The sequence below is a fragment of the Mus musculus genome, chromosome 18 (genome assembly GCF_000001635.26).
Source record: "Mus musculus strain C57BL/6J chromosome 18, GRCm38.p6 C57BL/6J".
NCBI classification, from domain to species: Eukaryota; Metazoa; Chordata; class Mammalia; order Rodentia; family Muridae; genus Mus; species Mus musculus.
Window position 1 is genome coordinate 20,329,040 of NC_000084.6, and position 24,203 is coordinate 20,353,242.

The 24,203-nt window shown below is 38.5% G+C and overlaps 1 protein-coding gene across 2 annotated transcripts in view; it reads left to right on the forward strand.

Annotated features, from left to right (window-relative positions):
• Dsg1a (desmoglein 1 alpha) overlaps positions 1-14,314 on the forward strand; it is a 32,481-nt gene extending 18,167 nt beyond the window's left edge. Inside the window, exons 9-15 of one of the 2 annotated variants that reach the window (NM_010079.2) lie at positions 2,416-2,675; positions 2,980-3,119; positions 4,441-4,770; positions 6,863-6,999; positions 7,752-7,824; positions 9,599-9,807; positions 10,987-14,314. In NM_010079.2, coding sequence (NP_034209.2) covers positions 2,416-2,675; positions 2,980-3,119; positions 4,441-4,770; positions 6,863-6,999; positions 7,752-7,824; positions 9,599-9,807; positions 10,987-12,006 — 2,169 coding nt within the window. In that variant the 3' untranslated portion in view covers positions 12,007-14,314. Of the gene's footprint in view, positions 1-2,415; positions 2,676-2,979; positions 3,120-4,440; positions 4,771-6,862; positions 7,000-7,751; positions 7,825-9,598; positions 9,808-10,986 lie in introns of those variants that run through there. The other variant, XM_006525597.2, reaches the window with a different exon arrangement.
• Positions 14,315-24,203: the final 9,889 nt, after the last annotated feature.

Below are 24,203 nucleotides of genomic sequence, written 5' to 3' on the forward strand. Positions count from 1 at the left end.
AATTAGAAACTCTTATTATCAATTCAATTATTTCCAAACATCAGGTTTGGGGAAAGCATTTCTATACAAAAGGGTTTCAAACAACAAAGTATGATTAACCTTTAAAGTTAAGGTTTTGTTTATATTTATTTAAAGATTTACTTCATTACTTTTAATGCATGTATGTGTTTCTGTATTCATGTAGGGGCAAGTGCACTTGAGTGCAGTGCCCTCCGAGACCTTAGGTATCAGATCCTCTCAAGCTGAAATTATGTGCAGTTATGAGCTGCCCACTGCTATCCTACGAACTGAACTCTGGTCTTCTTCAAGAGGATTATGTGTTCTAAACCATTAAACCATCACTCCAGCCTCAAAGTCAATAATTAAATAATATTTTTAAAACCAGATTTTTTTAATATGCCCATGCCAACATTGAGATGCTAATATGATGCTTTAGAAATATTTATCATATAAATTAAAAGTTGATTTTTCCCTCCAGGATGATAAAATTAAATCATTGTAATTCTGCCAGTGTGCTTTTATGTGATTAAACTGTGACAATCATAGAATTATAGGACCTTCCTATTACCATTTCATTGTCCTGCTGGCCAAGGCTCATTTTGGTTCTCCTCTGTATCAACCACTCACCACATTTACATTCAATAAGATATCCTCTGCAATGTAAGGTGAAAATCTTACATTTTCACTCAGGAGAAGGTGAGAGTGAGGTTTTCCACCTGCTTAAGTATTCAACAATTGTTGAAGATTGTATGTGATGCATACAATATGAATCATTCAGGACACAATACAATCCCTCTTCATCTACTGCTTACTTTCATCCCTCCTGCAGGGCCCATCAATTCCCTGGGGACTCTGCCTCTTAGTATAGACCCAGGGTTCCCCTAGTTTTATCACTGTAGTCTCTTTAGACTGCTGCAGTCTGCCTTTCAGAATAATGATACAAAGCAGACTTCCAATAGAATCAGTCCCTTAAGCAAGTGTGGTCTTATGCCTCCCATATCTCTTAAAATTTATTCACTGTGTGTGTGTGTGTATATATGTATATATATATATATATATATATATATATGTGTGTGTGTGTGTGTGTGTGTGTGTGTATGTATACATATATATGTGTGTGTACATATATACATATATGTACATATACATGTATATATATATATATACAAACTACATATGAACATATATGCTATAATTGGTGTTTAAAGTTTCAAATAAAATAATTCTATAATCCAAGAATTTTAGATGACCAAGAGATCTCAGTGTATGTATATTTTATTTAAAATATTCATAAAAATTCAGAAAAGATATATCTGCTACATAGAGAACAGATCAGCTACCTGGAATATTTTACAAATTGTGGATTTGTATATCAACTTCTATAAGAACAATTACTACTTGATTATAATATGAAATAATTTTAGAACATATTGGAGGAAATAAAAATTATATATATATATATATGTTTGTGTGTGTGTGTGTGTATGTATACATATATATGTGTGTGTACATATATACATATATGTACATATACATGTATATATATATATATATACAAACTACATATGAACATATATGCTATAATTGGTGTTTAAAGTTTCAAATAAAATAATTCTATAATCCAAGAATTTTAGATGACCAAGAGATCTCAGTGTATGTATATTTTATTTAAAATATTCATAAAAATTCAGAAAAGATATATCTGCTACATAGAGAACAGATCAGCTACCTGGAATATTTTACAAATTGTGGATTTGTATATCAACTTCTATAAGAACAATTACTACTTGATTATAATATGAAATAATTTTAGAACATATTGGAGGAAATAAAAATTATATATATATATATATGTTTGTGTGTGTGTGTGTAGGTATGTACTGAAATGTGTGTGTGTATATATATATATATATATGCATGTATATATAAAATTGACATTCAAAATGTCACACTGAGGTGAGTAATTTAGAGTTCTTCAGGGATAAAACTAATTAAATCTTTAATGTATCTGATACATAGTTTGTTTTAAAAGAGCTACTGTGTCAGAAACATGAAATGTTATCAGCTAATATAAATTATCTTTGCACTGAAAATATATTAATTAATCGTATTTTGAATTTAAGCAATTAACTGATTTGGTGAGCAATTAGAACTCATGTCCCAAAAAGCTTTCAACCTTCAACAATCTTCAACAAGAGATTCAGGACTACTAGATATTTCCCCCTTACTCTGCTTACATGTGAGCTTGAACTTAGTTCCCAACAAGTAACACTGGACTGGGTAAGCAAGTGGATTTGTGTTCAACCACATAACTGAAACAAGAACATACTAAATGACTTTGAGTATTCTCAAAAGATTTCTCTGTCCTCTGAACTGTTTTCTTAGAGTATGACTAATTATCTCTGTCTGTTCTAGCCCCTAGATTATGAAGCCATGAAGAATCTACAGCTTAGTATTGGTGTTCGGAATGTAGCTGAATTCCACCAGTCAATTATTTCTCAATACAGACTCACAGCAACTATGGTCACTGTGACTGTGTTAAATGTCATCGAGGGCTCTGTGTTCCGTCCAGGTTCAAAGACATTTGTAGTAGACAGTAGAATGGAAGCAAATCACAGAGTGGGAGAGTTTGTAGCTACAGACCTGGACACAGGTCGAGCTTCCACAAATGTTAGGTAAGAATGGCATTTTCCAACTAAAATGTTAACCTTAGGGGATGATGAGAAGGGAGAGGGAAAGAATGAAAGCAAGAACTGTTAGGGGGAAGGAAGGGAGCCAGTCAGGAGGACAGGAAGCATGAGGTGGGTGGGAGGAAAGGAGAATGAATGAGCACAAAGTGGATTTGACAAAGTGTGTTTTCAGACACTTACGAAAAAACAAAAGAAACCCATAATTTTGTATACTAACCTTACAAACATAATTTTAGAACTTCTTGATTTGAAAGACAGCTTTAATTGCTATTATTTCTTTTAAATACAGATATGAAATGGGAAATAACCCAGAGAACCTGCTGGTTGTTGACTCAAGAACAGGCATAATAACGTTAAGAAACAGAGTTACTATGGAACAATACCAAAGGCTTAATGGGGAATATAAAGGAACAGTGCTATCAATAGATGGTAAGAAATCAATTTCACTTCTAGAGGGAGCCAAGGATAAATATTCTAAAATAATTTAAACTGTGATTATTTTAAAAAAAAATCCTCTTTTCAGTCTCCCTGTGGATAGAAGGAGAAGGGGCAATATGGGAAAGGATTAGGAAGGGTATAAAGGAGGCAGGGAATAGAGGAGGTGGGGACTGTGATTGGAATACAAGTAAATTTGAAAAGCTCCTTTTCAATAGAAGTTGTCCTGCTGAACTGAGCACTGTATACTCAAACTGTCCTGTCCCATCATTTACTGCTACTGGATCCTAGAGCAGCCACCGCGCCCATCTACAACCCAGTCTTCTGCAAAATGGGAAAATAACAACATATGCTGATAATGGTTTAAAAACAAAGAAAAGAAAATAGTATGACATGTAAAGCAGCATGAAGGTCATTGAATGCCCTGTAAGGACAGATAACCAGACTTTGAACTATGTCTGCTGCACATCTCCAGAGGTTTCATTTCCTCTATTCACCAAGTAGGAACTGAGTCTTAACTAGATAAATGCTAGCCATTGTGCCAGACTCTAGGGCTCTGTCAGTGAAAGGAACACTCATATCTATAGAAAAGCACGAAGCAAACTCGGTTCATTTCCTTATTTCTATCTGATAATCCCACTAATGATAATCTTTGGGAAAGCACTAAATATAAAAGGCTGAACAGAGATGCTAACACCTGTGTTATTACCAGTTACTATTGAAAGCAGTATCAGCAGGTAACTAAGGAAGGAAACTATAGTCCATGTGATGTAAAATCATGTACCCACCATAAACTACGTGAATTAAAGGTGTGCAGAGGCATGAAAAAGTGCATACAATTTAAAGTAAAATCTCAAAACCCATTTGAAATAGGATGAACCATAAGATCATACCAATGTATCACAAAAACAGGCAACATGGGCCTTATCACTAAGGACAACTGATATTGAAGGAATCTAGAAGGTTATCCCTTGGGTATTGCTACTATGGGATACCTTCGGGTTTTGTTTCACATCTTTCTGTTTTTTGAATTTTTGAACCTAGATAAAATATCTAGCTGGCAACACTACTAACTATCCAGTAAACAGATCTGCCAGTAATAATTTTAAGGTTAGTTATAATAATACAATCACTGATTAGCTTTAAAACCTAGTAGAAGGTCTAAGAAAATAGATAAGTTGGTGAAACAATTGCTTTCCAAGGATGAGAGTTTCCAGAACCCCCACAAGCGGCTGGGCATGGGGGACATTTATAATCTGTTAATTGCTAGACTGTGTGAGGACACTAGTTTCTTCCCCTGTCAACCTTGTTACAGATTCCCTTCAGAGGACCTGCACGGGGACAATCGTCATTGAACTTAGTGGCACTGGCTGGGTAACTGGTTCAGAAAGTGGTGGCAGTTCCAGTGGCAGTGGCGATGATCGTGACCGAGTGACTAATGGATATCAAGGCACTTCTTCCACTGAGAACCCACAACGCGTCACAGGATCATGGGGAGGCAGCGGCATCGATGGCACTCGCCCTAACACTAACCCTTTCCAAGGGGATCCTGATGAAACCCTTGAGACCCCTCTCTATGGAGACAACGTTCACTTCGGTCCTGCAGGCATCGGGCTGCTCATCATGGGGTTCCTAGTCTTAGGATGTAAGTGTTTCAATCCTACTTTTGACATGTGTCTCTCAAACAATATGGCAAAAGAAATCAAACAGCCTATGTATTCAATCTATGTGTCTATAAGCATTGCCTAACCAGTTGTTCCGAGTTTTGCTGTTGTTCTTTTTTACCTCACAGCATCTCTAGATGAGGAGAGGTCCCATAGGTGAAGGCTATGGTACATTTGGGGCCACTACAGTAGCCTTAGTCATGGACAGAAAGACAAACATAGAGTCCAAGGGGTCTTCCTGGTGGAATTTAATATTGCCCTAAATTATGACAGAAACTCAACTGGAAATCGGGGAGTACCTTGGTGCCTACACACTGTTACTAAGTTAATATGAACAATGACATTTGCAGCTAAGCATGGTGGCACACACCTACTATCTAAGCAGTTGGGAGGTTTCTTTTTCAATTGTAGACTCATAAAATATTGGTAGTAAAACAAGCTTCACATACTTAATTAATTAACCACAAAATGTACATTGAAAGAATTCACAAAATTTTAAAATATTTTCTACATTAATTTCTCTGTTTAAATATATTTATTTTTATTTTATGTTTCAAAGTTTTGGTTGGTTTTTTGTTTGTTTGTTTGTTTTTGGTTTGTTTTGGTTTGTTTTTGCCTACATGAATTTAAGTATAAGCTCATGGGCCTGGTCCACGAACTCCTTGCAACTGAAGCTGTGGATCGTTGAAGCTGTGAATCACAGTGCAGATGCTGGGAACAGAATCCTAACCGTGTGACAGCGCTTCACCACCCAAACAGCCCCTCCTCGTTGGTCTCTTAACAAGTGACTAGATACTACTTCACTAGGTTTTCTCTGACTTTAAGTAACCCACCTTTTGGAACTTTTCCTCAGCATACATCCATATAAACCACAAAGAAATATGAACACACTGAGAACATAGTCTAAAGTGGAGCACTTTCTCTAGAATGGGAAATACACTTCAAAAAATGAATTTTCTGTGTTAAATAACAGGAACTCCCCCATATTGGCTCATAACAAATAGAAATAAGAACCAGGAAATGTCGTATGAAAAAAATCATAAGTTTGAAATGGATTTTTCTCATCAAAATAAACCCAATCAAGGACGATGCAAGAGTGTTAGCAAACTTGAGGAACCCAGTGTGAGCTACATGGAAGCAGAAATACTTCTCTACACTTTGTAGTCAGGTCTTTGCTTTATTAAAGCAAACTAAACACCAAAGAGCTGATGATGATTGCTAGAAAGAACAGCTAGATTTCATTTTCACTTTCCCTAATATCAATGTCTACTATCAGACAGTGTGGCTAATGAATGCTTTCAATGTTGTATACGACCCTTTGGGTCAATAACTTTACATTTAATTTCTTTGCTCTATCTTACAGATTTCCCCAAAAAAGCAAAGCTAGTTGGGGATTTTAGGTTTTTGTTGTTGGTGTTGTTGATGTTGTTATTGTTTTCCTCTCTTATCTCTGCCCTCCCCTCTTCTCTGCTTTAATTTTTCCTTCAATTGTTTACACATTCTTGTTTTTTATCTTTTCATTCAGAATTATCTAGCCAGATTGTATGACAATAGTAAATAAATTAAAATCTGAAACAGATTAGAGAGAAAAGACATTCCTAATGTGTGATACTCTTTATAGGAGAGTTGTCTAAAGACAAATCTCTGTAGCAGGAAAATAATAACCTTCCTAAGAATAACTGATAACTGAATGAGATTTTCCCTTAAAATAGAGAAAGAGAATGTGTGCAAACTGAAAGTAAATGCAGGCAGGAAGGATCAGAACTGATGCCTGCCTTCAGCTTTCTTACTCTCTGCTGCTTTCTGTGTGATGGTAGGGAAAAGAATCACCTATTTTAATTTATGATTTGATTTACAATTTCAACACTAATAAGCAAATTAAAATTCATGGCAGTCTAGTGTTTCCAAGTTCATGATTATTTGCGGGTCTAACCAATATTAATTGGTTGTCCTGGCATATTAAATAGTGATTTTAAACTCAGACAGCTCAGGAGTTCTCATTTAGCCAGTGAAAATCGGAGTGTTTTCTTTCAACATTGTGCACTGCTAACCCCTCACCCCTCTCTACTTCAGTGGTTCCATTCCTGCTGATCTGCTGTGATTGTGGAGGGGCCCCTGGTGGTGGAGCTGGATTTGAACCTGTTCCAGAATGTTCTGATGGAGCAATTCACACGTGGGCTGTAGAAGGGCCACAGCCTGAACCCCATGAAGTAAGTGCTAAGTCCAAGAATGAGATTAGGGGACTTTCAGGATAGCATTTGAAATGTAAATGAAGAAAGTATCTAACAAAAGGAATCTGCACACAAAAGAAAGAATCTTATTCAATGTACTCCTCATCAAAACACCAAGGAGCTTCTTGACTAGAGCTAAAAAACAACAAACAAACAAACAAACAAACAAAAAAAAAAAACACAAACCAGTTCATGTGGAATCACAAAGGGCCCCAAATAACACAGTAATCCCAATGTTGGGAACCCCAAAGCCCAAAACAAGCAAACAAAATAAAATTAAAAACAAAAAAAGCAATGGTGAGAGTAAAAGCCTGGGGCCTTTAAATCTTAAAGCATGTTCTAGTTCCCCAGGGGGGGAAAAATACCCTACAGGTATATTTGTTTTTCAGGGTTTGTACAATAAAACTAAATATCAAAATTTAAAAAAAAAGAATGAGATTTGGGGACTCACCAAAATTCCGTCTCCAGATGTGCCCTACAATGATAAAAATTACACATTCTGCAGTTCTTAGGTAGCTAGTGAGGAAAGCGAGAGGATTTGAATGTACCTCAAAACTCAACAGAGGTCACAAGGCAGGGCTTAAAAATGAGATTCAACTTTTAAGTTGAATTTAAAATGATCCTATATAGTCTTCTTTTAGGAATTCTGTGGTAATTTTAGAATAAAAATATACAAGTAGAGGAAGAAAAGGCTCATTACAAATGGGAAAATGTTGTCTTTTGTCTTTCAGGGGATAACCACCATCTGTGTGCCACAAATGCCACCTGGTAATGCCAATGTTATAGAATATATTGACAACTCAGGTAAGAAAAAGACAACTTTCCAGCAACCAAAGACTAAAATGGGCTCTGTCCTCTCTGGTTGAGCACCTTTTTATATAGGGTTTTTGCTTTGGGGGGGTGTGGTTTTGTTGGGGGGTGTCTTTAAATGTGTTTTTATACTTCCTTCTCCCATAACATATGTGTAAATGAAGCGAATGATAAAGGACAGCCCACTGTAACTGATCTGACATGCTGTATATATTATTTTTGGAAGGGGCAATCAGGCTTTCTATGAATAGAAGTAACAAAATACAATCATGAAGATTAATCTAACAGATAAAATACTGTGTTTGTGTGTGTGTGTGTGTGTGTGTGTGTGTGTGCATGTGTGTGCATGTGTATGCATGCATGTATGTGTATATAGAAATTTATCCCACAGTTTATTCAGTTTTTTTTTTACATTAGTAACACTTTTTACAGAGAAAAATATGTCCATTCTGAGCATAAGTGTAACCATTGGCATATAAAACATTTGCTTAAATTTTTAAATTGAAAACAAATAGACAAAACACTTTCAAAAGCTCCCAAAGTGTTCAGCTAAGGTTGTACATATATTGGGGAGTTTCTCTTTGCTTAGTCTTAACACTGGGTATCTATAGTTATCTTGAACCAAATATCTAGACTAACTCCCTAGCAGAAGCCAGGAAGCTACCGCTGTAAATAAATAAATAAATAGAATATAACTTCTTCTGCCAGTAGAAATAGTCCTACTCTTTTACTCTTTGGAAAGTAAATATTCCTTGTTTTCTCGGTTTTCTCTCTGCAGCACTAGCAAGTACTGCTTTTAACCACTGAGCCATCTATCCAGCCCCTATGGAATTACTTTTCTATTTTGAACACTCTAAAATGCACCAGACACAGAAAAGTTTCTATTTTGTAGAATTGGATTCAATAGTCTGTATTTCAACTGCACAGCATATCACTGTCCCCATTTCTCTTCCTGGTGTGCCCATTTTTCTTAGTGGTGCCAATATTTCCCCATGCAGAAAACAGAAAGCCACTGAGTCACATGCCAGCCCCCATTAGTGTGCAGTTGGTTCCTGAGAAATGTCAGTTCATCAGAACCACCAATATTTATTTATTATTTATTTATTGCTCCTTAAGTCTATGAAGTTTCACACAAATCCTAAAGTAGTATGAAAGGCATCAGGATAATCGAAATATGAAACGCATGTTTTCCCAGACTCAAAGGTGAATGCGGAGCCCTGGTCATCTGACCTGCTGTTCATTCTGCTTCTACTCAACACCGTTAATTTCATTTCCTTTTGATTTCACTACCTCAGCTTTCAGCATGCTCCTTCCCCTCCATGACCAAGTGTTTACCAAGATGAATCCAGCAACCTTCTTTTCTCATTGTAGCTATGATCTTTGTCTGAAATTCAGTGTCTCTTATGCATTCTACAGGAGCCCTTGTGCATCCAAAAATACATCAGAAGTATGCTGATACTATTGTTTAACTTTTGAATTGGAGCTACTTAACTCAACTTAAATCAGTTTGAGATCCAACTATTCCACCCACAGTTTTTTAGTATCTCTCCTCCCTTCTTTTGGCACACCACATAGAAAGGTCTTTCAGCAGATGATTAAAATTAGCAAGCTGGTTAAATTTATTTTGTCTTTCTTAATATTGCTTTGAATTTGTGCATCATAGCCATCTCTTCTCTGCTCACCATGCTTGAATGAAGAAACTAAACATGACACTTTTTAGCTTATACCACACTAGAGAAATTAATTTTGATGGGTTCAATGTTTCTAGGAGTTTATACAAATGAATATTGTGGCAGAGAAATGCAAGATCTGGGAGGAGGAGAAAGAACCACAGGATTTGAACTAATGGATGGAGTTAAAACATCAGCTGCACCTGAGATATGCCAAGAATATTCAGGAACATTAAGAAGAAATTCAATGAGAGAATGTAGAGATGGGGGTCTCAACATGAATTTCATGGAAAGTTACTTCTGCCAGGTAAGGCTTTTAGCCACATGCTTTCCTCTCCATCCATGTCATTCCGAGCTCTCACCAGTTCCCACCATGGCCCTGCCAAGCCATGACCAACTGTCCTTGCTTGTTGGTTGATGTTTCTGAAGCTCTAATTCAAGTATTTTTCTCTCCCAGTTAAACACTGCCTGAGGCACTATTTGATTTGTAATTTGAAGTCCAAATTCATGATTCAGGTGCCACCTTAACAGCTCCATCTCCCCCTCAGCACCAACCTACTTGCTTTATCTACAAAAGACTACTTACCTCGTGCCTCTAGCTATTCTGGTCCACTGGACAGTGTTTTGTTGGGCAGTTTGGTTGTTCTTTGGATGTTGTTCCCCATCCTTCCTCTCTCATGCACATTTCTAGCCACGCTTCAAGAGTCAATTCAAATACCCCACATCTCTGAAGCTTTAGAAGTTAGTTCTCTAATTCAGAATAGAAGTTTATTCCATTCTTTGTTGGGATGTTTTTAAAACACAACTTATAAAATTTAAAATTATGAGGAATTTGTTATTTTTTATGTCTAGAATTTTTATTTCTAACCCATAAATTCTTTACATGATATTGACAAGTAAAACCCGAATCCACAATCAAATTGTTCCACCTTACCAAAAAAACATCAAAACCCCATCCATCAACTCTAAATATCCCTTTTGGAGCAAAAAACAGTCCTTCCACCAGATCTATTTTGCACATTACTTTTATTTCCCTCCTAAATCACTGATAAGAAAGCTCATGTGTGGATATTTGCATATGATTTTCTGTTCAAAGTGCACTGTTTTAAGCAAGTTTACCTGAAGAAAATTTTAAAGATCAAACTGTATCAGAACTATAGCTGAGCTGGGTGTGGTGGCACACACCTTTAATCCCAGCAATTGGGAGGGAGAGGCAGGTAGATTTCTGAGTTTTAGGCCAGCCTGGTCTACAAAGTGAGTTTCAGAACAGTCAGGGCTATACAGAGAAACCCTGTCTCAAAAAAAAAACCAAAACAAAACAAAAAAAGAACTATAGCTGAAATAACTTTGAACTGAACTCTTTCAAGCATCTATAAAATCATTTTGAAAGCAATTCTAGTAAACATCAGAATTTAGATACATTCATCTAATCATAAAAAAGATATTGTTTTACTTTGTTGAATATTCTTTATTCTGTACTAATTAGAAAGCCTATGCTTATGCGGATGAAGATGAAGGACGTCCATCCAATGACTGTTTGCTCATCTATGACATCGAAGGTGTGGGTTCCCCTGCAGGCTCCGTGGGCTGTTGCAGTTTCATTGGAGAAGATCTAGATGAGAGCTTCCTGGATACCTTGGGGCCCAAGTTTAAGAAGTTGGCAGATATCAGCCTGGGAAAAGAAATAGACTCATACCCAGATTCTGATCCTTCTTGGCCTCCTCAGAGCACTGAACCGATGTGTCCCCAGCATACAGAGCCCCTGGGTAGTGGACACCCACCCATCTCCCCACATTTTGGCACGACCACAGTAATTTCTGAAAATGCCTACCACTCTGGACCTGGAGTACAGCATCCTGTACCAATTCCTGATCCTCTGGGCTATGGCAATGTCACTGTGAGGGAGTCCTATACCACCTCTGGCACTCTGAAACCCTCTGTCCACTTTCATGATAATCAGCAGGCTTCAAATGTGGTGGTGACAGAGAGGGTGGTGGGCCCCATCTCTGGTGCTGATTTGCATGGCATGTTAGAGATACCTGACTTAAGAGGTGGAGCAAATGTTATAGTGACAGAAAGGGTAATAGCACCAGGCTCAAGTCTACCCACTTCTCTAACCATTCCTAACCCTCAAGAGACCTCAAATGTAGTTGTGACAGAAAGAGTGATCCAACCAACCTCTGGCATGATAGGCAATCTGAGCATGACCCCTGAATTATCAAGTGCCCACAACGTGATTGTGACAGAGAGAGTGGTTTCTGGTGCTGGTATGAGTGAAATTGCAGGCACTGCCGGATTAGGGGGGGTTGGAGGCATAGGCAGCAGTGGCCTTGTTAGCACCACCATGGGTGCTTCTGGCACTGGGCTGAACATGGGAGGAACAGCCACTATTGGCCACATGAGGAGCTCCTCTGACCATCACTTTAGTCAGACAGTTGGATCTGCCTCCCCCAGCATGGCTCGAAGTCGAATCACAAAGTACAATACGGTACAGTATAGCAAGTAGTCATGATTACAGAGTATTGTTCACCACCATCTCAGTGACTTACATCCAACTCCTGCCTCCAAATCTAACAGTGCAATTTATGATACAGAGCAGGCTATGGGAGACCTGTGGAGTAAGAAAGAGCCACAGTGATAGTAACCCATGGAAACATCACCATGGGGAAGAGTGCTCCCTAGCATTGGTAAACTTTTTTCTTATATTGACACTGATAAAATAATGAAGGTGAACTTGAGGTACAATCTTATCTGTGGCTATGTGGTCCACAGGGTTGTTTTTGGTTTTAGGTTTTTAATGTTGCCCTGTAGGGTATCAGCAGCATGTTGAATATATAAAACGTGGCTACATAAAAGCACTGGCTTTAAATGGCAATGAGAAGAATTCTTATTGCTGTTCAGAAATTAACAAAAAGGGTTTGAATATGTAGCTTGAGCTCACATAGGTGAGGAAAATCTGACATTTCCTTCCCATATGCCCTGTCTGTTTCACAGGGAATACAAATTAAAAATCATTCCACAGATTCAGGCTAAGGTTAATAAAATTCTAACTACAAAGTTATGTATGTAAGATACCAGTTATTATTACTGTGACAACATCCAATCTACATTGGATGGAATAATTTTCAAATTAAGAAATATGTCCTGTTAGAAAAGTCCATAGACAGTAACAATATTGCGAGACTCATTTGGCACAAACTGACACTGAATCTCAAGATGTGGTTTAGTTAAGTCCCCTGTGGAGTTGGGAACTTTCCTGGCTCCCACTGTGTTTCATGGGTGTGACTCTGAAGAATATTGCTTACTGGGTGGATGAAGGGCACCATGCTCATTTTTGCCTTTACCACTGTAGTTGAAGGGAGAGTTGCAAATGACACATGACATGGCTGCCCTCCCAAGTGTTAAATCTCCTCCCAAGTACAGACAGGACAGTATTATCTCTTCAGTCTAAGCAGTAAGTCATACTCGTTTCTGTGCAGCTCTTTAGGGCATAAATGCATAGTTAAGATAATGTACCTAAGCTGAGCTGTTGGGAAGAAGCTCACAGTATGGCTAAGCATTGGGGTAATTTTTCATGGGTATCTGAAGAAGGGGAACTGTTTTTAGAACATGAAAGCTGTCTTAAGTGGGAAATGTTAGAAAATAATTGTTCTGTAAAGCATACGATATCACCATATGATGAGATATAGTTGAGATTAGTGTCATCATTTGAATGACCCTCTGCTGCCATTTGGAAGTGATTAAACAGGACCTTTTACTAGAATTGATATTACTTTAGAAAGAATGATGTAGTTACTAGACAAGGCCATTCCTTATCTAAAATGTGTTATGCACACATCTTTGAGGTTTCTCTTTGATTTGTTAATAATGTCTTGGCTTCTAAGCATTCTACCTTAAAGACAGTTTACAAGTTATAGTATGGTATATTTTTCTAGCTTTGAAATGTGCTATTTATGATGTGTTGTTTCTGTATTTTTGTCAACTGGTGTTCCCTGGTTTAAAGCCCCTCAGAAGAATCAAAGCTTTTGAGGACACAGGTGCACTTACTATTGCAGGGTAAAGGAATCTTTTCTTGCTTTTAAATCAATGTTAAAATAAGCTCACTAATATAAAATGATATATACATGTTTATTTGGCCATATATATATGAACATGGAAAATACTGGACCTGAGTTGTGAACTATATATAGTTTTTAAAGATGTGTTCATCCCCTGACTTTTCTTTTCTCATGGTATCACAGAATCACAGAATTTATCAAAGAGTGATTGATTACTCCCGCAAGAGCTACTTTGTTCTATATAATATTGGATATGGCAAATGTTTTAAAGGCCACACTATGTCTAATTTTAACAGTATAGAAAATGTACAGTTTTGCTAACATGAAGCAAGCAAAAATGCAGAGGCATAAATAAAGTCACTCACAGGAGTCTTTCTTTTATTTTGTTCTAATATGTAGGGTAATATATTGAGGATATGGTTTTGGTTTTGGTTTTTGTTTTTCTGGGTTTTTTTTTAAAGAGATAAGCTCAAAAGGTATTTGTTGAAATATTCTTGAAGATGCCTAGGTTTGAAAGTTTTGAACAGATAGAAATAATTAATATAGTTTTCCTTCCTTCCTTTGTTCATTCATTCATCCAAAGGCAAGTGTACTTGTTGCCCTAATGTGCTATACTCTGGCTATATCTTTGCTTCGATGCCTGATGAATCCCAAATATTTTTTCATTGCCTAACAAGTGGCAATATGGCAATCTTTAATAAATGTGACATTCATCAGTTATATAAGACCTGGGAAAATAAAACTTTAAATGAAGAACGTGTCTTCCTTCTTCCTGGGACAGTTAACTTCAGACCAAGCTATTTCTTTTGGGACTGTACAATGGGCCCTGTTTAGTCCTGCATGTTACAATGTTTTTTAAAAGCACATCATTGCATCACTGGAAGGCGGCTGCTCACCTCGCAATACTGAAACACAGTTGTTCAAGAATGGCCTTTATGCAGGATTTTGCTCCTCTCTTTCCATTCTGTAATCTGAACTACTAGTGTTATTCCACAGATATAGGAGAGAGATATAATCCTTTCCCAAATAAATAGCTATATTTGGGGTTCATAAACCAGGCTAATCTTAAATCAGCATGCTTCTAATCAAAGGAAGAAGTAAATAGTAGCATAATGTTATTCATATCTGTTTTTGAAAATAAAGCAAAATACAACATCCAGCTTTCTGAAGAGGAAATCATGAGGAACAGAATCAAATTTGTCACAAATGCTTTATTGTTGAGTATGAAACAAATGACACACAGCTGACTTTCACATCTCACTGCCAAAATGTCTGTTGTGTGCTCTTTGCCTCCATGTCCAGTGTTCTATTTCACTCAATGTAAGGCGCCTACTGATTTTTAATCATACATCTTCAAAAATTACCCTTCTATATAGACTGGATGTTTCCAGTTACATTTATTTCTGAATTCATACCAAGATTTGGTTGACAACCAATATGCCTTATGTGACTTTAGTAGAACCTTTAAAACATTATAGTCTCTTGTAGAAAGACATTGAAAATCCAAGTAAACTCTCAAGTGCTTAGCATATTTATCCATGTTTTTGATAAGCCCCAATCCTTGAGGTAGTTGTGATATTTGTAGGACCCACTGCACACAGCCCTGGGATTGTCATAATGTAGCTCAAACACCCATGAAAGTCAATCTGCCTTCTGCCTCAACATTTTTCAATTTGTAATAGGATGAAGCTTGAGTATATCAGTCAGTACTTTGAAACACTGAATAATTTATTGTTTAACTTCTCTTTTTTTTCTCTCCCTGTCAGTTGTATTTGCATAAACACTCTATGACTAACATGTACTTAACTTATTTTCTTACATTTTCCCAAGCACTTTAAATTCTCACAATTTGAGTGTTTAAAGCAAAGATGCTTCCTTTCTATATAAACATCTGGGGATGGTTTGGATGCTAGCTCCTTGCTTTGTCATATGTTGATTATTTTAAGACAGTTTGTAATTTCTGAATATCTGTGGTCCTAACAATAAAATGATTGATATTCTTTGACTGTCTTACTAGAATTATAAGCTTGGGGATATTTTAGAATAGGAGAAATAATTAAGAGTTATTGAATCCAGTTATTATTTTAATTCCTTATTCTGGGAGATGATAATTTTGCTGTCACAATATTTATATATGTTTTCATTCTTCTTTCTTACTTCCACTTATTCTATGTTACTGGCTGGACTCCTCTTCCCAATGTTGCCTAGTGAATTTACAGAGCAGCTATACAGATGAAAACAGTGATAAAGCTTTCATTTTAAACGTTTTTCAGAGACAGTGGTTCCTATTTACAGATATAATTCTGTACCAAGAATGCTAAAATAGCAATAAATCAGGCATCAGGCCTAAATGTATTGCACGCCCTCCACTCAATGCCTGGCACTTTCTGAGAACCACATAAATGAGAATATTAGCTTTGTGGACAGTGAAGGTTCCTAGATCCTGCATCCCTGTCATCTACATTCTCACCTCAGCAACTGTAAGCCTATGAGGTGGTCCTCAGGAACTGCCCCATGACTCAACTGAAATTCCTTAGCAAACATTTAGGATAATAACTTCATAATCTACCCAAATCCTGGCTATTGTTGTTGTAAAAAGCATGGAGTACATCTCTCTTTGAGAAGCCCACACCCATCCTTTCTGGAGTACCTTATTCTTTCCCTCAGTATCCCTGTCTTTTTGGTTTTTGGTTTTTGAAGACAGGGTTTCTCTGTGTAGCCCTGGCTGTCTTGGAACTCACTCTGTAGTCCAGGCTGGCCTCGAGCTCAGAAATCTGTCTGCCTCTGCCTCCCAAGTGCTGGGATTAAAGGCGTGCGCCACCACTGCCCAGCAGGAGCTGATATTCTTAAATCTATTAAAATTGTCTTTTAATAAACCAGCTCTGCTTCACACTGGTTCATGTTTGAGTTGTTTTCTGTGACAAAACCCAATGATCAGGCTTTACCCAAGATGAGCTCCATAAGAAGAAAAAGAATCTGTGGATATGAGCAAGAAACAATGTCTCCAACTTCCCTATTCATTTTGGACCTGTGCCATTGGCAAATATATGGAAGACATTGTATATTCAAACCACAGTATCCTTCGCTTGACCTGGTGGGCTGGCGACCACCTCATAAGGAAGGATGCAATGCAATTTCAAGAGTTGTCAAGCCTTTCCTTATCTGTTTAGTTTTAGTTTTTTGCCTTTTACTAACATATACTAATTAACATTATAGTGGGATTCATTATGATATGTTCATATATATGGATAGACACACACATGCACACATATGTTTTTCAATCATATTTAAACCTTCTCCCATTACCCTCCCTTGCTCCAATCCCACATCACTACTCTCCTTCCTCTTCTCTAGCTTTCTTTCTACTTTCACGTTGTGAGTGTAAGAGTGTGTTAAGTATGTAAGAGAGTGTATGTGAGAATGTGACTATGTGTGAGTATGTGTGTGTGTGAGAGTGTTCCTGTGTTTGCAACTGTGTTTGAGTATGAGTGCGTTTGTGACTGTCTATGTGAATGTGTGTGAATGAGTGTGAGTATGTAAGTGTGTTTGAGTATGTATGTGTGTATATGTGAGTATGTGTATGTAAGAGTGTCTGTGTATGTGTGACTTTGTGTGTGTGTGTGTGTGTGTGTGTGTGTGTGTGTGTGTGTGAGTCTGTGTGAATGAGTGTGTGAGCATGTGTGTGTGAATGTAAGCGGGTATGTGTGTGTGTGTGTGTGTGTGTGGGTGTGTGTGTGTGGGTGGGTGTATGTGTGTCTGTGTGTGTGTGTATGTGTGTCTGTGTGTGTGTGTGTGTGTGTGTGTGTGTGTGTGTGTGTGTGTGTGTGTGTCCCAGTGTTTTTCACTAGGATTGGCTCTGTGAGCTTAAGTGAGGTTTGTTTACAGGAGCATGAGCACTTTACTAACAACTGAGCCACTGAAGAAAATATGTCCCCCTCTACCATCAAATATTAAGCATATATAAATCCTCTGGTATAGGGGACAGAGGGGACCTCACTCACCACTCCCCCTTCCATGACAAACTGTTGACAGGCTCATACATGTCCAGATCTTGTCGATTTAATTATAGCGGCTGTGAGTTCAAGGGTGCAATGGCTGTTATTTCTGGAAGTCACTGTTTTTACCAATCCCTACCCCGACTCCTCCATCTCCTACAATCTTTTCATCTCTTCCATGGTGTGGTGTTCCCTGTACCTTGCAGAAGGTGTCCTGCTTATGGCTAAGAATCCACCAGTTCTATTCCCCATCCTTGACCAATTATGAATCTCTGCAGTCACCACTGAACACTACTTCTCTGACCAAAAAAGGAACACAGCACTAATCTCCAGATGGGAACATAGATACACAGCAAATTTTGTCTATTTCATATAACAATAACAGATTTTGCACTAGGTCCTGTGACTTCCTGGCAACAGGAATAAATTCATTGGATTTACGGTGCCACAAAAGTCCACCCAGTCTGTGACAGTCCTGGCACTGCTCAGAAGTCTAGGACAGTCTCTTCTCTCCCATCTACTGCAGGGCTCTCCTATTTTCTGTGCAGCCAAGGATGATGTTGAGTTCCTGATCTTCTTTCTCCCACATCCAGCACGCTGGGTTTACAGGTGTGTCCATCATGCTGTTCCTGTGGGCTGGGGATTGAACCCAGGGCTTCATGCATGCTAGGCAAGCAATCTAACAACTGTACTGTGACTCAAGACAGCCTTTCGAGTGTGTGCCACTGTAAAACCAAAACACAAGCGACATGCTGCCAATACACAATAGCATGAATTAAATATTCCAGTTTCAAAGGGAGGAGTAGAGACACAGCAAGAAGAGACTAGACCAAAGCAAGAGTGAAATACAGAATAGCAAATATCAAGTCTTGAATCTACTGATCCAGTATTTACATGAATGTCCAGTGTCTGAGGCTCACAATGATAGCACTGGGGCTCCAAAGGGTGTGAGTAGTCCCTGCCCTTCAGCTCTGCTCCCTGTAGCAGTTAGCATCTGTGTAGAAGCAGTTCCATTCTGTGCCTGCAGCTTTCCTCTGCAGACGTCCTGTCAGTGGGCTGTGGGGATGATGCTACTGCTCCATGCTTCTGCCAGCAGCTAAAGGAATTCTTTTGAGAGAAAAAATGTGTTTGGGAATCAGAATGTGCTATTTAATAAAATTGGGTGTTCTGGGTATCACCCCAACTCAGTTTACTTCAAAGGGGTCTCAAGTAGAGGTAAAGGAGTATTTTGGAATATCTAAGAGTCGTTATACAGATGGATGCCCTTCAGTACAATCGGTGTGATGTTTCATTTGGCTCAGAAGTAGGATACAGATAGCACTAAGAGGATTTCTCTCTTTCTGGTGTCAGTGGCACTCATTAAACATTATAGGACTCTGTGGGCAAAAAACAAAGACACGCAAGGAAAGAGCAGAGCAGCTGAACAGCCATTGAGGAAACTCACCAACAATGCTTCATATAGATTCTGCACAATGCTTCATATAGATGCTGAACAATGCTTCATATAGATGCCGGACAATACCTCATATGGATGCTGGACAATACCCTATATAGATGGCTGGGCAAATCCACAATGATGTCAGCACTGGCAGAAGCAGAAACACTCCCCCAAGCTAGCTCCTGTAGTGCCTAGCAGTGCTTTTCTGAGATCTCCACCCAGAAAAAGCATGAGTCTTGGCTTTGCCTCAGCAAAAAAGTTTGGGATACCAGAATGGAGCAGAGCTGAAATTCAGTAGAAAACTTTTTAACAGATTTCAAAATGGAGGCTAACAGAAGGAGACAGACTTAGAAAAAGAACAAGAGATATCATTGAGGTTTCCCAAAGGACATTCGGGGTTTGAGAGTGTATGGGGACTTCTCAGGAAGGAGTTGGAGTTTGATGTCTCTAAAAACACTGGTGTTGGTGGCTTCTGATGTTGCATGTCAGTGATCTGCTGGAAAGACTTGGTTTGGAGAGAAAATGAAAAAATGGTTTGGGGAAATTGTGCAGTATTTCCTGACCAGCATTAGATGTTATTGTAGCTGGTGTGTTAAAACACTAGACGCACGGGTTGCAAGAGAATTGCCTGTATTGTAAACAAAGGAATAGTCTTATAAGATTCCCAGAAAAATGTCTACAAAGAGGGTGAGGACACAGTCCAGGTCAGCGAGGAAAACGTAAATTGGAAATTGCCTTAAGAAACAGTTAAGAACAATGAGAACATTACATATGGATATGCAAAGTGTGGTGGTGCATACCTTTAAAGGTGCTACTTTCTGGTCATGTACTTGATGTCTGAATTCAAATTAAAGCATGGAAGAGCTGGCCCTGCCACTCATCTGCTGAGTGAAGATGAGGGCCAGGGAGGAAGAGATGCCCTTCCCGACTCCCCCATAATCACCTGAGGCAAACAGGAGAGCTGGCCCTGTGGTTATGAGAGTGGGAGAGTTAGCCCTGCCCCTTTCTGGCTATGACATTGGATGAGCTAGCCACAGCAATGCTGGAGAGCTTGCTCTGGTGGTGTGGGTATAGGAGAGCTGGCAGGCTAACCAGCCCAGACAGCACCCAGGCCCAGATGCAGGGTTTTGAGTTGGCTCACTCTGACATCTAGATCATTGAACTGCTGGAGAATGTGAAGAAGCTGGTCCTACAAATCCAAATATGGACTCCCAGCAACCACATGGTGGCCCACAACCATTTGTAATGGGGTCCAATGCCCTCTTCAGGTGTGTCTGAAGACAGCTACTGTGTACTCATATACAATTAATTAATTAATTAGGAAAAAGAAGAAGAAAGGTCACTCTTGGCTAATAGTCTCAGAGGTTTCGAGGCATGGTTACTTTATACTGTTGCTTGACCTGTGGCAAGGCAGACAATCATGGACGACACAGTGGTAGAGCCTGCTCACCACACTGTGGTCTGAAAACGAAGAAACAGAGACAGAAAGGCCCCCAGGTGTGCAGGTGTGCAAGTGGTCAGTAGACCCTCTCAGGCCACTCCTTAGGTAAGCTACACAGACATCCCACAGGATGTACCATCTGCCAGTCAGATCACTTTCTAGTAACTGACCCTTCAACATACACACTTTTGGAGGATATTTAAAATACAAAGCATAACAAACAATATATTACAAAGTCCCTAAATAATGAGGTAAATTTTATTTTAAAAAACAAAACAAAAAAAAAAAGTCTAAAGCTCTTCACATGTTGTACACTGCAAGAAAAAAGAAAGAAGTATTTCCTCTGCAATGATGTCTGTCAAACTATTACTGCATCTTTGTCTTCTGCAAGCTGGAGCTGAGACTTCATTGCCCTCAAAATGAGCAGCTTCCAATACAAATAAAAGGACAAAGGTGAGCCTGGGAGAATTCAATTCAAGGGAGGCCTGGAGTCTGGTTCCCTGGGAAGACTGTCCTGTGAAGCCTTCAAGCTTCTCTCTCTGAAGCAAGGACAAGGGACAAGATTCTCAGAAGACACGTGATGTGCTTTATAGGTCAGTACAGCCAAGAACAGGTTAAAACCGAATAAAATCTCAGGTGAAAACTATCAGGAAGGAGATGCTATGAGTAAGAATAAAAATTAAGAAATAAAACCTACATTTACTTACTACCATTCAAAATATATTAATGTGTAGTAAAACAACATATCTGTCCCTAGTGCCAAAGACCTTAACAAATATGAAATATATTAAAGGTTAGACAAACTAGAAAGTTGAAAAGAATTACTGCTCAGAGGAGGATCTAATGTCTCCTAGCTTTGTTACATAAATATGTCTAACTTAACCTCCCAGGAAATAATAGAAGAAATTTGTAATTAAGAGCAACTAATGAGCTTACTAGGAAAAAAACAGAGCAAATGAATGGTACTGGTAGAACCAGATTTAAATGTCACTTAACCCTGCTGTAGCACTGGCATAGCATACTTAACTTCAGACAAGGATCTACTCTGACAACTGTCAACAAACAGAAATACACAATTTGGGATAGGCTTTGAAAATGTGAATACACTGTGAGTGCTACACAGCAAGACCTGATAATAGCGATCAAGGAAAGCATTGAGAATATTCAGTAAAAGATGGCAGAGCCAGTGCATTTTATCCTACCAGTTTCCAGGAAGCCAAATAAAAATAGCATGCAGAGTAAGAATGGAAAAAAAAATCCCAATTCTAAGGAATTTTGGAATGGTCACTAATTCCTCTTACCAAATGCACATGTAATAATACAAAGACTGTCTCATAAATCTAATTAAGCCTATATTCAAACTAGGAAAAGAGTTTGCCCAACTCTTTTCCTTTTAAGTCAAATTCTTGACTTTTACATTTTTATTTATATGTTTGTGAGTCTGCATGGGTGTGTATGCACAGTGGATCAGTACGTCATTTCTTACAGAGGCCAATAGAGGACGTTAGTACAGTTAGAGGAATTTGTGGATCTCCAGGTGTGCTGTGTATAGGCAAAAGCCCAAACTCTCGACCTCCTGGTTTCCAAGCAAGCATTTTCAACTATTCAACCATCTTCCTAGCCAATTCCAGCCTTTTGATAAGGTCATCTAAAATTCTTTGAACCAGGTGAGTTGACTCACACCTACAATTTCAGCACTAGGGAGGTAAAAGCAGGAAATTCCTACAAGTTCAAGGCTAGCCTCAGGTATTTATCAAGTTTCAAGGCAGCCAAAGCTACATAGTAAGACTTCATCTCAAAACAGAAAAAAAAAATAAAGTCCAAGTTCAAGGACCCTAAACTCTAATTAAAAAAAAAAAATTAGACATACACAGAAACCTCATAATGTTTTAAGTATGTTTTGTAAGTTGGGCCACATTTGTAGTCATCTTCAGCCATATGTAACCAGTGACTATACCTGGTAGATCTATTAAACTCAGCTATATGCAACCAATGAATACACCTGGTAGAGATATTCAGTTTGCAGTTGTATTTCAGAATTGATGCCATCTGATTGCCGATATGCCTCCAAACCAGTACTCTAAAACCTTCGTGAAACTTCATGTTGCTTGTCAACTTGACAGGTTTTAAAGTCACCCAGGAGACAAGTCCCTAGGCATGCACATAAGAAAAGATTACCTATGGCAAATTAATTGAGATTTCAAGAGCCACCATAACTATGGGGTTCTCCATTCCACAGGCTGGAATCCAGGACTGAATATAAAGGAGAAAGAAAGCTGAAAACAAGTATTCATCTCTCTGCTTCTGGATTGTGGACGAGATGTAATGAGCCACATCAAGTACTTGCTGCCATGACTTCCTCCCTGTAATAGACAGTGTCCCCTCAACTGTAAGCTGAATTAAACCTTTCATCTCCTCAGCTGCTTCTGGCCACACATTTTGTCACAGCAATAAAGAAATAACTTATATACTCCTAAACTCAAGGTGACAATATCAGGAGAGGGACCTTCAAGGAATGATTAAGATATAGTACAGAACCTCCACGAATGGAATTATTACTTTAATAAAGACAGGGTCAAAGAAGCTCATCGCCTCTTCCACAATAAAACCAAACAGCAAGAAGGTGTCAATAATGGGACAGGAAACAAGCTTCAACACACAGAATCTGCCTGTGTTGTGGTCTTGGACCTCTAAGCTGTCAGAGATATCAGCAACAAATCCCTGCTGTGCATAAGCTAACCAGAGTTTGGTATTTTGTTTTTAGCAATGTGAATGAACTGAGACATGAAAATACTGTTCTCCAACAGTGACATTAATCCTCTGTAACATAGGAAGCAATCATAAAACTACCTGATAATGGAAACTTGGCCTACATCATTGATTAGCATGGGAGGAAAAGGAGAAACTCAAGCTCCTTAGAGATGTCATTTGCAATTTTTTCTAAGTTGTGCATGATATAAATTAGCAGTAATGATATCATCAACAAGATAGAATAAAGGGGAAATAAAGCAACCTTTTCTTTTTTTTAATATTTTTTATTATTACGTATTTTCCTCAATTACATTTAGAATGCTATCCCAAAACTCCCCCATACCCTCCCACCCACTTCCCTACCCACCCATTCCCATTTTTTGGCCCTGGCATTCCCCTGTACTGGGGCATATAAAGTTTGCGTGTCCAATGGGCCTCTCTTTCCAGTGATGGCTGACTATGCTATCTTTTAATACATATGTGTGTAAATGTACCACATTTTCTGTATCAATTCCTCTGTTGAGGGGCATCTGGGTTCTTTCCAGCTTCTGGCTATTATAAATAAGGCTGCTATGAACATAGTGAAGCATGTGTCCTTCTTACCAGTTGGGACATCTTCTGGACATATGCCCAGGAGAGGTATTGCGAGATCCTCCACTAGTACTATGTCCAATTTTCTGAGGAACCGCCAGACTGATTTCCAGAGTGGTTGTACAAGCTTGCAATCCCACCAACAATGGAGGAGTGTTCCTCTTTCTCCACATCCTTGCCAGCATCTGCTGTCACCTGAATTTTTGATCTTAGCCATTCTGACTGGTGTGAGATGGAATCTCAGGGTTGTTTTGATTTGCATTTCTCTGATGATTAAGGATGCTGAGCATTTTTTCAGGTGCTTCTCAGCCATTCGGTATTCCTCAGGTGAGAATTCTTTGTTTAGCTCTGAGCCCCATTTTTAATGGGGTTATTTGATTTTCTGGAGTCCACCTTCTTGAGTTCTTTATATATATTGGATAGTAGTCC